At 38.5% G+C, this 17,864-nt stretch overlaps 1 protein-coding gene across 2 annotated transcripts in view; it reads left to right on the top strand.

Moving 5' to 3' along the window:
- Positions 1 to 17,864, top strand: part of LOC306857254 (receptor-type tyrosine-protein phosphatase gamma-like) — a 232,741-nt gene that overhangs the window by 208,848 nt on the left and 6,029 nt on the right. For both annotated transcript variants that reach the window (XM_079397099.1, XM_079397100.1), the window contains exons 15-27: positions 3,081 to 3,172; positions 6,780 to 6,876; positions 8,114 to 8,196; positions 8,276 to 8,410; positions 8,515 to 8,649; positions 10,808 to 10,980; positions 11,088 to 11,223; positions 11,312 to 11,458; positions 12,164 to 12,257; positions 12,754 to 12,830; positions 13,243 to 13,371; positions 13,593 to 13,739; positions 17,067 to 17,209. In XM_079397099.1, the coding sequence (XP_079253225.1) occupies positions 3,081 to 3,172; positions 6,780 to 6,876; positions 8,114 to 8,196; positions 8,276 to 8,410; positions 8,515 to 8,649; positions 10,808 to 10,980; positions 11,088 to 11,223; positions 11,312 to 11,458; positions 12,164 to 12,257; positions 12,754 to 12,830; positions 13,243 to 13,371; positions 13,593 to 13,739; positions 17,067 to 17,209 (1,588 nt within the window). The remainder of the gene's footprint in view (positions 1 to 3,080; positions 3,173 to 6,779; positions 6,877 to 8,113; positions 8,197 to 8,275; positions 8,411 to 8,514; positions 8,650 to 10,807; positions 10,981 to 11,087; positions 11,224 to 11,311; positions 11,459 to 12,163; positions 12,258 to 12,753; positions 12,831 to 13,242; positions 13,372 to 13,592; positions 13,740 to 17,066; positions 17,210 to 17,864) is intronic.

Genomic DNA, 17,864 nt, shown 5'->3' on the forward strand with positions numbered 1-17,864 from the left:
CAACCACCAAAATCACCCATGCAACTAGCAGGCTACTGACGCCCTGGCAACCACCTAGAAATATCCTGACAACCACATGAAACTACCCACAACCCCCTAGCAATGCCCTAACCACTTGAGCAACACACTAGCAACCACTCAGAACACTCCTGCAAGCACCACACAAAGACCTGGCAAGTATTATAATAATGTGTATTATTATAATAACAATAAATCATGCATAATCACATGCAAGTAACCGTAAACCAAACCCTAATCCTAACCCTAACCATATAGTAAATACATGTAGTTAATTAATATTACTCAGTACTTAAATATATAATTACACTGTAACAAAGACACCTAAAAACCCAATATCCTAATAATCACCTATGACACCCAGGCAACTGTCTGACTAGCAATGCCCTGGAAAACACCAAGAAATATCCTGACAATAATATGAAACTCCACACAACCCCCTAGCAATGCCCAACCACTTGAGCAAGACTCTAGCAATAATATAGAGCAACAATCTAGCAACCGCTCAGAGCACCACACAAACAACACTCCTGCAAGCACCACACAAAGACCTGGCAACCACCCACAACATTCTAACAACTGTCAATACCACCCAAACAACTCCCTGTCCAGCAATGCCCTGGCAACCACCTATCAATACCACGACACCCAGGCAACTGTCTGGCTAGAAACGCCCAGGAAACCACCTAATAATGTCCTTACACCCAAACAACTACCTGGCTAGCAACACCATGGCAACCACCTAACAAGTCCTTAAAAAACACCCAAATCACCTAAGCAACTACTGGACTACAGACACCTTGGCAACTACCTAGAAATGTCCTCATAACTACCTGCAACTACTCAAGACACCCTGTGAATGCCCTAGCAACCACACAGACCCCTATAGCAAAGACCTAGTAACCAGTGGTTAATAATTAGTTTGGAATGGTGTTCTTGTTTTGTTAAGGTGATTTTCTGGAATGGCTGGCCATGTCATGTTTACTGTAAGCTGGATCTGATGAGTATGCAGTATGAAGTGTTTGTTGAATATAGACACAGTAGCTGTTTGAGGAAATGTGCCCCTGTTAGGCCTGTTCAGGGTCTGCACGGTTAACAGAGAATACAAGTGCTGTTTATCTTGACCGTCCACATGTACACACACACTTTTACACGCATACACATTAGCCATTAAGGTTAGAGCCAAGAAAACGGCTTCATCTGACTGGCCTGTATCTCACATTGGCCCGTTGCCGTTGTGTGTGTGGGTAAATCATTAGTGGAGAGCCTAGCGGAACAGAAGTGGACAGTGTGATTTTCAGGGTCTGAAGGTTTCAGGTCTGGGTTAGTCAGTGTAGTGGAACCCAGATCTTAATGGAACAAGAGCCATTGATTTGCTCAGGGTTTTCCATAAGCACTTCATTGGAAGCAATTTTCATTGTTACACTGTGGCACGGCTCACAATAACGGTGGCACGGTGCCCTCAATCCAATTTGGACATCTGTGTTCCAGCTTGGCGAAGGCTGGACTCTGTATTTACACAGATCCATTTAGTGTGGGCAGCAGCCTCTTTCTCCGCTGGCTCCGGCTCATATGGCGCTTCAAGTTCACTGTCCTTTCAAACATGGACGCTTTCCTGCTAAATAGGGCCTTCAGTTTCTGGCTCAGTTTCCCAGTTAGTTTCTGGCATCCGTGGGTGCCAAAATTTGTTTGTTAGTTGTATTCAGTTGTAGGTATTTTAGGATAAAGACAGAAGGTGCGTGGATCGCCTTTTATTAGTGTCAGAAGCTTTAGATAGTGTTGGGCTCGGGTCATGGAAATGTAAGTCCTTATAAAGTTGTTGTTTTTTTTCATTTAATTATTACACACTAGCATTCAAAAAATAGGGGTCAGTAAGACATTCATAGATATTTTTCTAAATGTATTATTATCGTGATGTTTGTAATGTTACAAAAGAGGCATTTCAAATAAATACGGTTCTTTTGAACTTTCATAAGAGAATCTTGGAGGCAATGCATTATATTTTGCACAAAAAAATATTATGGCGCACAACTGTTTTAAACTATAATAGTTAATAAGTTAAGATATAGTTAGAGCATATTAGAATGATTTCTGAAGGATAATGTGACCCTGAAGACTGGGGTAATGATGCTGAAAATTCAGCTTTGCATCACAGGAATAAATTACTTTTTAAAATATATTAACAGAAAACAAGTTAACTATTTTACAATTCTTAGAATATTTCACAACATTATTGTTTTTACAATATATTTTTTTAATAAATAGTCTTGTTAAGCAAAAGAGACGCTATATTATATTATATTATTATATTATAGTAATTAGTAACCATACTTTTAGTAAATATATAGTTATTACATTTTAATTATATGTTCATTATAATTCTATATTTTAGTTGGTAGTTTGTTAGAACCAAATTAAATAAGGCTACGATTACAGGCTTTTTTTCTGTCTTGATTTTAAAAATCAAGCATTATTGGTGTGTGTGTGTGTGTGTGTGTGTGTGTGTATTTGGGTACTTTTGTTTATTTTCCTCTTTACAGATTTATTTGTGTGTATTTAGCCAGATTTGAGTGACAGTCTGTCGGCTTATTGTGTGTCTGTCAGTTGGAGAGTGTGAATCTGGCCAGTCTATATGTTCACCATGACTGAAGTTGAACTGAACTGTTGATTATCTAATCAGCCAGTCATCCAATCAAAGCACTGTAGCTACCGTTAAGAAGGATCACCATACTGGCTCTGGAAACACTCGTGTGCTACTTTTGCTGGCTTAAGGTGCACTTTTGAATGTTTAATAAAAAATAAAGTAATTATAAACAGTAATATTAATTATAGTAATAGCTGTATTTAAAAAAAATATCCAAAATTAAATGTCACTGTTAAGGATTGCAGGTTTCAGTATTGGAAAGTCAAAATTTTGTATATTTTTAACAGGTTTACTTTCATTGGCTCTGTGAGGGTGATGAGCTTCTACGGCGTCGTCTTTGTGATATTTCCTGTTTTATAGTTTTCTCAAGATAAGATAACAAAAGGGCGGATGCATCTCTTTTCTCTCTCTGTTTCAGATGATATGGAGGCCATCCCTGTTAAACAGTTTATCAAGCATGTATCAGAACTCTACTCCAGCAACCAACACGGCTTCTCAGAAGAGTTTGAGGTAAGATCTTCACACACACACACACTTTACAGGCGTATATCCCGTCTCTATAAGTCTTCCCTCTCAGCAAACTCCCTCAGACTTTTGTAAACACTGGTCCTGTCTCATGTGGTTCCCCCGGCCTCGCTGCAGTGGTTCTGTTGACAGGTTCTGGTGTCTGTCTGTGATCCCTCCGCGGATGTTTGTTATTTCTGGCAGGTGGCCGTACAGGACAAGCCAGTTGAACTCAGCCTGTGTGAGAATGCATTAGGCCATCTGAACGTTGTCTTTTTTTCACACCGAGCTTTTTGGATTCTCTCTGATGTGTGTGTGGCACAGAATCCAGAAAACCACAGCAACATTAGGTCAAACTAATGTGACGACAGTTTGTAGGAGGATAACATGTAATTAACTATCCATTGGGTCTTGGGCCACAGCGTCTGCTTGTGCTGTCAGTGGCACAGCTGAATGTCAATGAGATTTTTAGCCCCTGATGATCACCTGCAGGTCAGAGCTGCATGTACACACACACACACACACACACACACATATACTTGGTTTGATGTGTCCTCTGTGGAACAGGGTTCTGAAATGTTCAGACCTTTGGCTGTGCCAACATTACAGATTTTTTCTTAGATTCTCAAGCTGTTATCAAGCAGAATGAGGGACCACAAAACAATATTACCATGTATATATTTCCTTTTTTATTTGCCTTATTTGTTGCCTTTTTACATTTTATTTTACGCAAATAAAAATTGAACAAGGGTCCAAATTTAAGATTATATGGGCAAAAATACCCTGAAATATCCAAAAAAAAAATATTTGTAAAATCTCTTTTTTTTATTTTATTTGTAAGTTATGCAGATATTACACAAATCTATGGCCCTGCTAAGTCCAAGTAGTTTTTAGTTCAAATAGTTTTTCAAGCCATTGTTAATAAATATGTAAACCACACGGAGCAGTATAAATTAATCTTATAATAAAAACAATAAAAATTAAAACCATTGTCAAAGACTCATTTTGTGATTTTACTTGAATAAATTAAAATTAAATTAAATATATAACAGCATGTTATGTTAGGTAAAAATAAATAAATAAAGGTAAAAATATAAAAATTAATATTTTTGATTCATTCATTCTGATAGCCAGCCGCTCATTTTAGGTCAATTTGCTTGAATAGTCATCCATTTCTTATGTTTTTATTTATATGATTTTTTTTACACCTTTTCTTTTTTTAATCTATTTCACTTTTTGATACCTTCCACCAAAATAACTATTTTCAATGTAGATTTAATTACACTCTTTTTCAACTGCTTACACACAAAATCTTTACTTGTCACTCAAACACCAGAACCACACACCAAATCTGCAAAACCATACACTAATACTAGGCCCTTGACCCAGTTTTCAATTTCATAAAACACTTTTTGCAAGACACAACACACAGTTCTCTGTGTAACTAACAGGAATGAATATTATGGCAAAGGTGTTTGTGATATTTTGAATGCATTGCTTCATTTTGCAAGAGATGTGAGGTATTTAGCATTCTGCGTGTGCCATTATTGGATTTGTGTGTAAAGTTTGGAAAAAAGAGGCCAAGTTTGGAAAATGCGTGTAAGCAGTTGAAAAAACTGTAATCAGAATATCCACATTTAATTAAAGCTTTTAATAACACCATTGATTTTTTTTAAATACATTTGTCAGTATATAACACTGTGTGAATGTAGCCCATGTCTGTTGTGCATGTCAAGATGCAAAGGAATATCTTTCAATTTAGTTTCAAAGTAGGTCTCCTATTTTCCCTACTTCTTCAGAGGAGAGAATGAGAGGAGGAGAGAAGGGGAGGCGTGTGGGTCACTAAGGTTCTTCTGAGGGCCTCCCTTGGCCTCTTTGTTCCACAGTGGCTTGATTGGCACAGGGAAGTGCATGCCTCTGAAAGTGTGTGTGTCTTGATGGACATTGGGAAGTGGTTCCAAGGGGGTTTCTGGTACTGTTTCCCTTAAATGGATTCCTCTGTGGTTCCTATCCCTTCACTCTCGCCTCCACTCCTTGAGCAGAGAAAAAGAGGGAAGACAGCCGAGCCGAAATCCTAGCCCTCCAGGCCCCTGACAAGTGGCTTTGTGCAACCTGGGCTGAAAAAAAAGCACTGGCTGGGGTGGCAGCGATCATGGGAGCCAGGGAGAAGAGGAATATTGACTTCGCCTGGACAGGCATAGGGATTATGTGCGCCCCGGGTATGAGTTTTTTTACAAAAGCGACTGAAAGGAAAAAAAAAGAAGAGGACACTTGGAGAAGTTTGCCATTCAGCTGAAAGCAAGAGCAAGAGTGAATTCAGAACGCCAGAGACGAAGACAGATCAGAGTCTGAGAAGAATAGTGGAAGACAGGTTTATTTACTTTTTTTATTTAGTCTTTTTAAAGAAATAGTTCACCCAAAAATGAAAATCTGCTGAACATTTACTCACTCTTTTGCCTTCTGAGGTGTAGATTAGTTTGTTTTTTCCATCATAACAGATTTGGAGAAATGTAGCATTGCATCACTTGCTCACCAACGGATCCTATGCAGTGAATGGGTGCCGTCAGAATGAGAGTCCAAACAGCTGATAAAAACATCACAATAATCCACACCACTCCAGTCAATGAGCAGGAATCAAGTGTCTTGAGTCCTCTATCCATAACATTGCTTTTTCCATTGAAAAAAAAAATTCTCATCTGAATCAGGAGAGAAATATGCACAGATCAAGCACTTTTATAAGAGAAAATATTCCAAACAGTTCTGGACAAATGTTTGTGTTTTGATGTGAGAGGACAACAGGGGATGCATTTTTCACTAGAATAAAGTTTGCAACATTATAGCAAATAACTAGCAATGTTTGGTTCTAAGAACATTCTCAAAACATTACCAAACCATGCTTGCTTGTTTGTTTGTTTTACTAGCCAGAAACGTTTTCTTTGCAGAAAAAGGTCAGTACAGTAAAAACATCTTAACATCATGTTCCTTTAGTTAAAGAGAATCTGCTTTCAAGGGTGCATTTGACTTTTAGCCTCCACGTCCTGCTCATCCTCTTGATTTATTTCTACTTTTTTTCCTTTTCTCAATCAACTGCAAAGTTGCATTCACAGTTCCGAATGCAACTTTTTTTGTTGTTGTTGTTCAATGCACTTTTTAACTCAAGGAAGTAAAATGGGTTGCTCATGGAAAAACTCTTCAGTGTAATACAACCAGCATCACACACGATATCACAGGTCACACATGAATAGAATTGACAGTCATGGACCATCCTCTCATAAATGTGGACTTTCCCATGCGATGTTCTGTGAAGTATCAGATCTTTGGTCGTATATATATGCAGAAAAATGAATTCATGCTTTCGTTTCAAGTAGACTTGACTGCTGTAATGCATTTTTACTGGTCTTCTGGTGATGCAGCCTTCGTAAATTATGTTCCAAAATTTTGGAATACATTACCATAAGATACTAGGAAAGTTAGTACACTCGGCATCTTTTAAAAAGAAGTTAAAAAGTATTTTTTTCTGTATGTATCATCTGCTGTGTAAAGGGTTTTTTGTATGAAACTAAATGAAAATGAAATTCAAAGTGTCTCATCAGTGCGTGTATGTGTGTTGTAGGAAGTGCAGCGCTGCACAGCAGATATGAAGATCACATCAGAACACTCCAATCACCCTGACAACAAGCACAAAAACAGATACATCAACATCATAGCCTGTGAGTCTCGCTTTTTAAAATCCACAGTGGTCCAAAAGTCTAAAACAGCCTGGGAAAATGCTTCTGTTTTTATAATGTAGCATTTTTTTCAATTACAAATTATATTTTCAGTATATGGATTTCAATTCAAATTTAGTTAAACATTTGCATACACTACAGTTCAAAAGTTGGTGTTTTTTCGTATTCATCGAGGATACATTAAATTGATTAAAAGTGTGAGTTAAGACATTTATAATTTTACAAAAGATTTCTATTTCAAATTATGTTCTTTTGAACTGTCTATTCATCAAAGAATCCTGAAAATGTATACTACAAATATATATATATATATATATATATGTATATATGTGTATGTGTGTATATATACATATACTGTATATTAGGAGGCACACATGTTTTTTAACATTGATTATAATAAAAAAAAATGTTTCTTTAGCAGCAAATCATCATTTGTGACCCTGGACCACAAAACCAGTCTTAAGTCGCTGGAGTATATTTGTAGCAATAACCAAAAATACACTGCATGGGTCAAAATTATCGATTTTTCTTTCATGCCAAAAATCATTAAGACATTAAGTAAAGATCACGTTCCATGAAGATATTTTGTAAATTTCCTGCTGTAAATATATCAAAACTTTTTTGATTAGTAATATGCATTGCTAAGAACTTCATTTGGACAACTTTAAAGGCGATTTTCTCAATATTTAGATTTTTTACACTCTCAGAGTCCAGATTTTCAAATAGTTGTATTTCGGACAAATATTGTCCTATCAATGGAAAGCTTATTTATTCAGCTTTCAGATGATGTATAAATCTCAATTTTGACAAATTGACCCTTATGACTGGTTTTGTGGTCCAAAGTCACATATTAGAATGATTTCTGAAGGCTCATGTGACACTGAAGAAATTGTGGCTGCTAAAAATTCAGCTTCACGAGGTTTTAAAATAGAAAACAATAAAAGATTTCACAATATTACTGTTTTTTATTATTATTATTTATGTTGATGTAAATTTCCAGAATTAGGTTTGCTTTAATGACAGCCGTACTTGAGTTTATCCAATCTTGTTATCTAACATGACTTTAAAAATGTTATAAAGAGCATCTTGTGCTTCAGTGAAGGCAATATTTTGAAATATTATTTACATTTCAAATTCCAGATTTTCAGTGTGGTCTCAGAGTTTTGTAGCTCAGACATCAGACCTGAATCTCACTGGCTATCTCTTGTTTTTCCTCCAGATGACCACAGTCGAGTGAAGCTCAGGCCTCTGGCAGGAAAAGACTCTAAACACAGTGACTACATCAATGCCAACTATGTGGATGTGAGTGATGACTGCAGAACACACTTCTGCATACGTAATGATTTGACTGTATGTGATGTATATTTCTGTATCTCTACAGGGCTACAATAAACCCAAGGCCTACATCGCAGCTCAGGGTCCTCTCAAGTCCACATTCGAGGACTTCTGGCGGATGGTGTGGGAACAAAACACCAGCATTATAGTCATGATCACTAACCTGGTGGAGAAAGGCAGAGTGAGTTATAACATCCCAACCATTACAGTTTCAGAATCATAAAATAATCATTTGTTTTATATGGCCTCTTTATACTTTGTCCTCTTTTTGTGTGTGTCTCACAGAGAAAATGCGACCAGTACTGGCCGACAGAAAACAGCGAGGAATATGGTAATATTGTGGTGACTGTGAAGAGAACCAAAGTAATGGCGTGCTATACACTCCGCATCTTCACCATCAGAAACACCAAAGTAAAGAAGGTAAACACCATTTTTATGTCTCCTCTTACACTTCTGCTTCTCTATTGCTGCTGAATTAAACCAAAAGTACATCATTAACAAATGACAAAATGAATTGGATCGATGTACCAACAACACACTGTATGAAATTAACCCTACTGTGAAAAAGGAAATAACATAAAGTTCTGTTTGGTATGTTTTTTTAAAAATGCCAGCTAATGACCAACCACATTAACCCAATAAACATAAATGTTATATAATGACCCATTTTCATTGTGTGTGTTAGAAATGACTTTAGCAATGAATAGCGGGTGCCAACCTATATTATTATAGAATAGTTTTGAAACACATTAACAAAAATCCAATAACATTTTCTTTCATTATTTTTCAACTATTTTTTGAAGTTCACCTTTATTTTTTTCTATATAATTTTAGATGTTATGAAGATTTTAGTTGATAAAAATGTATTGTTAAAACTCTTCCATAAATTATAAAATTATCCACACATTCATTGTGCGTGGTTTGACCTGCTTTCCTTTACCTGGGAGAAGGATTGTGGCAGGGTTGAGCATTAAAAGCCAGAGGAAAAAATCTTAAGAAGCTTATGAAAAGTCCTGGCCTTCACAGCGTAAGTGAGAGTGATCTGCTCTCTCCATAAATCTCTTTCATAATACATAGAGCCTTTCCAAGGCCACTGACAGCAAATAAATAAGGCTCTTTTTATAGCAGCCACTTAGATATGAGTGTAAGTGCATCTTTTTTACAGCAAGGAAAAATTCATGTATGGTAATGTATGGTAAAATAAAATAAAAAAAAATAGAAAGCTGATATGCTTCTGTACAGTACTATCACAAACCTGTGTTGTAAATTTGAATGCCAAGTGAGGGTTATGTGAAGATAAGGGGATTGCTTATGTGTTTTCGTGTTTCTTCGCCATGAGATACAATTGCATTTGAGTGTGTAGAAAAAAACATCCTTTCGCTCTACTTGTCAGGAACAGCGTTTCTGAAAATATCCTCAAATATAGCAATACAAAAGTCTTAAAATTGGCTTGTGGAATATTATCACTAGAAAAAAAATACATGCGTTAAATATTGCAAATATATTAAGGCACAGTAAATATGCAATCATTGTCAATTTAGAATGAAGCCAGGGTTAAGAAAGCCAGTCACTGCTTTGCTGGTTTGTTTTATTTTGCTGTTTTTCTTTGCCTTGTTTTGCTTTGTTTTAATTTGCTTTGTTTTGCTGTTTTTTTTTGTGCTGTTTTGCTTTGCTTTTTTGTTTTGCTTCGTTTTGCTGTTTTGTTTTGATGTTTTGCTATTTTGTTTTGCTTTTCTTTGTTTTGTTTCGTTTTTGTTTGTTTGTTTTGTGTCTTTTTCTTGCTTAACATTAGGAGTATATCTTTGCTGTTTTGCTTTGCTTTGTTTTGTGTCTCGTTCTGGCTTAATTTATAAAACAGTAGGAGTATATGTTTAGTACAGTATGAGTCCCTGCAGTTTGTTTTGTTTTGTTTTATTTTGCTGTTTTGCTTTGCCTTGTTTTGCTTTGTTTTAATTTGCTTTGTTTTGCTGTTTTTTTTTGTGCTGTTTTGCTTTGCTTTTTTGTTTTGCTTCGTTTTGCTGTTTTGTTTTGATGTTTTGCTATTTTGTTTTGCTTTTCTTTGTTTTGTTTCGTTTTTGTTTGTTTGTTTTGTGTCTTTTTCTTGCTTAACATTAGGAGTATATCTTTGCTGTTTTGCTTTGCTTTGTTTTGTGTCTCGTTCTGGCTTAATTTATAAAACAGTAGGAGTATATGTTTAGTACAGTATGAGTCCCTGCAGTTTGTTTTGTTTTGTTTTGCTTTGCTTTTCTGTTTTGTTTTATTTTGCTGTTTTGCTTTGCTATGCTTTGTTTTGTTTTGCTGTTTTGTTTGTTTGTTTGTTTTTTGCTAATTTGTTTTGCTTTGCTTTGCTTTTTTGTTTTGCTTTTCTTTGTTTTGTTTTGTTTTGCTTTGCTGTTTAGTTTTTGTTTGTTTGTTTTGTACCTTGTTCTTGCTTGATTTATAAACAGTGGGAGTATATCTTTGCTGGTTTTTTGTGCTTTTTCTGGCTTAATTTAGGAGTCTATATTGTTCTTTGTCCTTTTATGTTGAAGGGTCATATGTAGTTGTAAAACTTTCATCTATTTGTGTGTGTTTGCAGGGTCAGAAGGGTAACACTAAGGGACGTCAGAGTGAAAGAACAGTTCTGCAGTATCACTACACTCAGTGGCCAGATATGGGTGTCCCTGAATACACGTTACCTGTACTCACCTTTGTCAGGAAGTCCTCTGCCGCACAGACTCCAGAGATGGGCCCCATGCTTGTACACTGCAGGTAAAAAAAGAAAGAAACACACACACACACACTTCCGCTGGCTGATTTGATGGCTAAAGAGAGCAATAAACAAACTGTTTTATATGTTATTAATGTGTCTTCTTCAGTGCTGGCGTGGGCAGGACAGGAACTTATATTGTGATTGACAGCATGCTACAGCAGCTGAAAGATAAAGGCTCAGTCAATGTGCTGGGTTTCCTCAAACATATACGAACTCAGAGAAACTACCTGGTCCAAACGGAGGTGAGCCACCAGTCTAAATGTGTCCTGTTTGTTGGTGTTATCTAGCATGTCTCTTTACATCTCTGTTTGTCTCTCTCTGTGTGTTTAGGAGCAGTATATCTTCATCCACGATGCCTTGATGGAAGCCATTCTTGGGAAGGAAACAGAGGTGCCCTCCAGTCAGCTGCACAGTTATGTCAACAACATCCTGACGCCAGGCCCAGGGGGCAAAACACGACTGGAGAAGCAGTTCAAGGTGAGGACGATCTCTTTCCTTATGCAAAGTCATTTCGTGAAGCAATTTGTCTGCCAGCACTGATTGCAGAACTGCAATGCATGACACATTCTCAGCATATCAGAAGAGATTTGATTTTTAATGCATATTTATGCGGAGAAGAATTTTGAACCATTGAAATTGGTTCACTTTTATCGCTTGTTGCTTTATCATTTCATACCCGGTTAGGACACTGTGACTTACAACCCAAGCTTGACAAATTCTGTGCGGGTAAAATGTGGGATATGTGGCTTGCTTGAGTTTCATGAGTTTATTAAATATTTTATTGAGCCCTGAAATTCTAACTTTTTAAGATTTGTTTTAGTTCAGCTTCGATACCTGAATATAAATCAACTGCAGGCTACAACTGCAGGACATATTTCCTTCCTGGATTCGCAGTAGTTAATGTGATGTGTCTTTTTGTTTAGTTTTTTAATAAACGTTGGTTAGTTGTTCTTTGTTTGTTTTGCTTTGCTTTGCTTTACTTTGCTTTTTGTTTTGTTTTGTTTTGTTTTGTTTTGTTTTGTTTTGTTTTGTTTTGTTTTGTTTTGTTTTGTTTTGTTTTGTTTTTGTTTTGTTTTAACCTGCAGTTTGGTAGACTGCAACCTTGTCATAAGACAAGTTGTCTGTTATGTATCATACTACTTTGAAATAAAGACAAAGTCATTATTTCTACTTTATGTTCAGTTGGTGACTCAGTGCAATGCAAGATTTGTGGAGTGCTTCAGTGCTCAAAAAGAATGCAACAAGGAGAAGAACCGCAACTCTTCTGTTGTCCCATGTGAGTAACATAACATAATGTAAATATAATAGCACATCCAATGTATTTATTGTGTATTTTTGAGTAGTTGAATAGTCTGTTTTCTGTTTTATTTATTATATAATAAAAAAAAAAAAAAAAAAAAAACTTCCATGTACTGTTAGGCTAACTGAGACTTGTTCTAGCCCTTGCATATCATTGCACTTTTGTTGATTTTGATCGCTTCCATTGTTCTCATTTGTAAGTCACCTTGGATAAAAGCGTCTGCTAAATTACTAAATGTAAATTACTAAATGTAGTTATGGTTTACTGTGGTGTGCTGTGGACATTTTCTTTTCTGGAGAAGCTATTTTTAGCTTTTTTCACATACCTTGGACTTCTATGACAGTTCTTCTAGTATCCAAACTGCAACACAGCTTTCAAAACTGCTCTTACAGCACTGTTTGAGCTAATGAGATCACATCACTGACCTGCTCTCTTACTCTGTGTACTGATTGGCTGTTTTTGTCCCTCTCAGCGGAAAGAGCACGTGTTGGTCTTGCACCGTTGCCTGGGATGAAAGGCACTGATTACATCAATGCATCTTATATAATGGTGAGTTCCCAACACCCCCACTACAACTAAACATTAACCTGTACTGAATTTAGCACTCAGTGTTCTGGGGAAAATTTCTGCTTTATGGTCATGAGAGTGTACATTTGTGTTTTTTGGTTTTACAGCACCTGTGCATCGGTGCATTATTTTTTTAAACTGTAGTATAAAGGGTTTTATTTATGTTTTAAATATGACAGGTCAATGAGAATCAGGCATTATGGAATTATGCACAAACTTTACATTGTCATTTTGCCTTTTTATATACAACTAAGGATATAATTTAATTAACTGAATTTAACTAACTAAAAAGTGAGGATAAATTGAGTCACTTATCTATATTCTTTTGTATACTCTAAGCCAAGAATAATTGATTGCTGCTTTTGTTTACTATACGTTTCCGCACTACTACTAGGGCTACTACCGGAGCAATGAGTTCATCATTACCCAGCATCCCTTACCTCACACTACTAAAGATTTCTGGAGGATGATCTGGGACCACAATGCTCAAATCATCGTCATGTTACCAGACAACCAGGGCCTGGTGGGTATTCAAGACCATCTGCAAAGTTTCTGTTTGTCTTGAGTGATGTCTTGCCTCTAAGGAGGGAAACTCAAGTTAATGTTATAGGCTGTGCTCCTCAAGGTCAGTCGATGTCTTGTTATTGTGGGCAGTGAACTACGGGAATTGGTTGTGAGAGCGGCAGTCTTTCTGAAGGTCTTAAATTACTCAGCATTGATGCTCTCTCACGTTTGTTCCCGCAGGCGGAGGATGAGTTTGTGTATTGGCCGAGTCGAGAGGAAGCCATGAACTGTGAGGCGTTTACAGTCACTCTTATCAATAAAGACAGACTCTGCCTCTCCAGTGAGGAGCAAATCATCATTCATGACTTCATCCTGGAGGCCACACAGGTCTGTGTCTTTAGAGGGAAAGATATAGATTCAAGCGGTGTACAGTGTGTTATTAATTATATAAATTTCATCTAATATGGTTGTATTATTTTTAATAATATTATAATATAATTCATATAGTATTCCCTGAGGCCACAAATGTCTGATTTTAAACTTTTAGATTTAAATTAGATATGATATATAATGAATTATATAAATTTGTTATATTTTATTTACTAATTTTTAAAGATATTGTACTATAATTTCAGTCCAACTTTATATTGTCAGTCCTCTGTCGTGTGTCATGTGTTTCCGCCTCATGTTTCCTTATTTGGTTTGTTTCCTGTCCTTAGTTTAGTGTGATCATTTGTTTGTGTAATTAGCCTGTGTATTTAAGTTCCTGCCTGTTCAGTTTCGTGTCGTCTGGTCTACTCGTTACTCCCCAGTGTTCCTGTCTGTGTCAGCCTTGCCTTGTCTTGCCCTGCCTTGTTTGGATTTGATTAAAGACTGTTATTTGAATTTGCATCCTCGTCCCGTGTTCCTCGTTCCTCCCTGCTGTGTGCACCCTCCATCGCGTCGCCGTCCGCGGCTTCCTTTAAGTCTGCCGTCCATGGGGAAAGCCAACTCGCCGTCCGTAGGGAAAGCCAACCCACCGCTCGCGGGAGATCGATGCCGCCATCTGGGCTCACCCAAGCCTGCCGTTCGCAGGAGATCGATGCCGCCATCCACGGCTCACCCAAGCCCGCCGTTCACAGGAGATCGATGTCGCCATCTGCGGCTCTCCCTAGCATGCCTGTGGCAAGCCCGCCTGAAGTGCATGTGGCAAGCCCGCCTGGAGCGCATGTGACTTAAGCCCGCCGGCCGCCGCCATGGATTCAGTTCCCTAATCATGGCCAGGAGTGCCGTTTCCAGGTCCCATGGATCCAGTTCCCTAATTCCCCCAGTTCCCTAAGCGACTTTCTCATACTGCACGGAGATTTCGCCGGAGCCCACTCCAGATGGAGAGCCTATGCCTGCCGTGACACGTGAGCCAGATCCGAGACCCGTGATCGAGCCTATCGTCACCCCGGAGCCTGAGCCCCAGGAGTGGTCTGACCAAGTGCGTGAGCCGGCAACATCGCCCGTCCCCGAGGGAATCCTAGTGGAGATCGAGGGCTTGGAGGGAAGCCCCGCCCAAGCTGAGGGTGAGCTGCCACTGGCAATTATTCCGAAGAACTTAAGAACATCTTCATGTGGGATCTTATTGACTGGTTTGGGGAGGCATTACCCAGCCCTGTATCTCCTGTGTCTCCGCTGGTTCCGTCCAGCCCTGAATCTCCTGTGCCTCCGCTGGTTCCGTCCAGCCCTGAATCTCCTGTGCCTACGCTGGTTCCGTCCAGCCTGGAATCTCCTGTGTCTCCGCTGGTTCCGTCCAGCTCGAATCCTCTTGTGTTCCCTCCCAGCCTCCCTCTCCCGCCTCCTCTCAAGCCAGTCAGTTCCTCTACCCTAGTCCCGCTGGTGCCTGTCAGCCCCTCAGCTCACCTTCAGTCTGCGCCAGCTGGGCGCCCTGAGCCATCGCCTCGGGACTTTCACCTGCCAGCTCTGCCAAGGTGTGAGGATTCCCTGTCTCCACCTCCAGCCTCCGAACCCCGGACTCCATCTCGGTCCTCCGAACCATCGGCTCCACCTTGGCTCATAGCTCCATCACCTCCACCGGGGCCCGTCCTCCCACCTGCTCCACCGGGCTCCCTCGTCCCTCCGGCTCCGCCTTGGTCAGTCGTCGACCATCCGCCGCCTTGGGGCTCCATTCCTGCGGCTACACCTAGTCACTCCTCCCCTTCGGCGCTGTCAGGCTCCTCCTTCCCGTCAGCGTCACCTTCATCCTCCGTCACTCCGGCTCCGCCGCGGCATTCCGGTTCCCCGCCTCCACCTCAGTCGCCTGAGCCTCGGACTCCGCCTTGGCCCTCCGGATCCTTAATGTCACCCTGGCTCTCCATCTGCTCGGTTCCATCCTGGGCTCCCCTTACATCGGCTCCATCTCCGTCAGTCGTCCCCAGGGTGTCGTCAAGGCCTTCTCCACCCTGGCTCCTCCCTCCCTCGACTCCGCCCTGGGGCCTCTTCCTGGCTGGTCTCTGGATTTTCATCGGACTCCTCCTGCTCCTGGTTTCCCCTTGGCTCCTCCCACCCTCCACTCCCCCATGGACTTCTTTTTTGGACTCTCTCTTGTTGTTTTTTTTGTTTTTTTTCTGCCACCCTCCTGCTCCACATCCTCCTCCAGAGCCCCCACCCTCTCTCCTCAGTTATTATATGACGGCGTGGGGTCACGCCTTGCCGGGAGGGGGCGAACTGTTACATGTCTGGTTTTCTGTTTTCCCCTGTGACCTAGTTTTCCCCATTCAGTTTAATTAGTCATTCAGTTCAACTGTGTTTGCAATTATCTCATTAGTCTCCTATGTTTGGTCCATCCTTTATAAGTCTTCAGTTCTCCCTGTGTATTCGTCCGTTCTCGTCTATGTAAGCTTGATTTATTGTCTAACTTTTGATATTCTAATTAAAATACCTTTTGTTTGTATCACCGTCGTCTGCCTGCAGTTGTGCCTCATCAGCCCGTGACAAAATTGGGACCATAATTTATATTTATTATAAATATTTAATTAGAGTTAACAATTTAATATTATAGTATAATTATATTAAGAGAAAGGATCAAATTAAGAAAGCAAAAATTAGATTATATTTAATATATTACATTTCAAAAGTTTTTTGTGTGTGTTTTATGCTCACCAAGACTGTATTTAAAGAAAAACAGCTAAACAGTACAGTAAAAACAGTATTACAATTGTGAACTATTACAATGTAAAATCATTTTCATCATCAGTACTTCAGTTTTCATTGTCTCATTATTCTTCATAAATAATTTTAAGATGCTGATTTAATGCTCTAAAAACTTTTTTAAACTTTGTTTATTAATTCATTTATATAATATTATTATACATATAACATTAATATTTTCTATTTAATGCTGCTTAATATTTTTGTGAAAACTGTGATACAAAATTTCCAAGATTATTTAATGAAAGGGAAGTTAAAAAACACCATTTATTTGAATAGAAATATTTTGTAACATTACAAATGTCTTTACTGTCACGTTTGATCAATTTAATGCATTGTTGCAATAAAAGTGCTAATTTATTTTAAAATAAATAAATCAAATTACTGGCCCCAAATTTGTGTACAGAACAGTATAGAAATAAATTATATAAAAGTTCATAATAATATTATTGTAATTATAATATTTTTTGTTTGTTTGTTTAAATAAATTAGATAAATCATTTTAAATTATTATCTCTATCCGTTTCTTTTACTTTTTAGGATGATTACGTTTTAGAAGTTCGTCATTTTCAGTGCCCAAAATGGCCAAACCCTGACGCTCCCATCAGCAGCACCTTTGAGCTCATCAACGTCATCAAAGAAGAGGCCATGACCAGAGATGGACCCACTATAGTGCATGACGAGTGAGTAATGCTCTTTTATTTAAAAAAGTGCCTCTTGTAATTTACAATTTGACTTAGAAAACCTCAATCTCAAGTAAAAACTGCCTCTGGGATGAGCTGAACATTGGTTCAATGACTTCAACCTCAATTCACATACCAACCATCTGATATAGTATGTAGAACTGGAACAATGCAACCTTTTTTCATGTTTTGTGACTTTAGGCTTGCATGCTTTGCCAATACATACTTTTTGTACCTAAAAGGAGTATGCAAATTGAGCCAAATTCAGCCTTATAGATTCTCAAAGCTTTTTGGCCATCCTTTATGTTCAGCTCATTCTAGAGATTCAATGGAGGCTTCAGTTCAGTTCCAGTTATCCCTGAGTGGAAACAAAAAACCTTTCATTTTAGGCTACAAAGACTTCAGATTCCTTCTAGACAGAAGTAGCTCTCTATCAAACACTAGGGAGACCGTGAGTGCAGAAATAGCTCAACAGGAGAGACAGATCTTCTGCAGGAGGAGCATTTGACAGACTAGCATATCTTTAGCTCTAATGAACGTGATGCTAATTAAGACATCTTTTCAAAACCTCTTAGGGGTGATACTATAGTAACATTACACATTTTGAAAAGCTCAATTAGTCCTCCATGTCTATCAGATGAGGCAATCAGGCCTC

Source organism: Barbus barbus (assembly GCF_936440315.1).
Source record: "Barbus barbus genome assembly, chromosome: 37".
Taxonomy (NCBI): domain Eukaryota; kingdom Metazoa; phylum Chordata; class Actinopteri; order Cypriniformes; family Cyprinidae; genus Barbus; species Barbus barbus.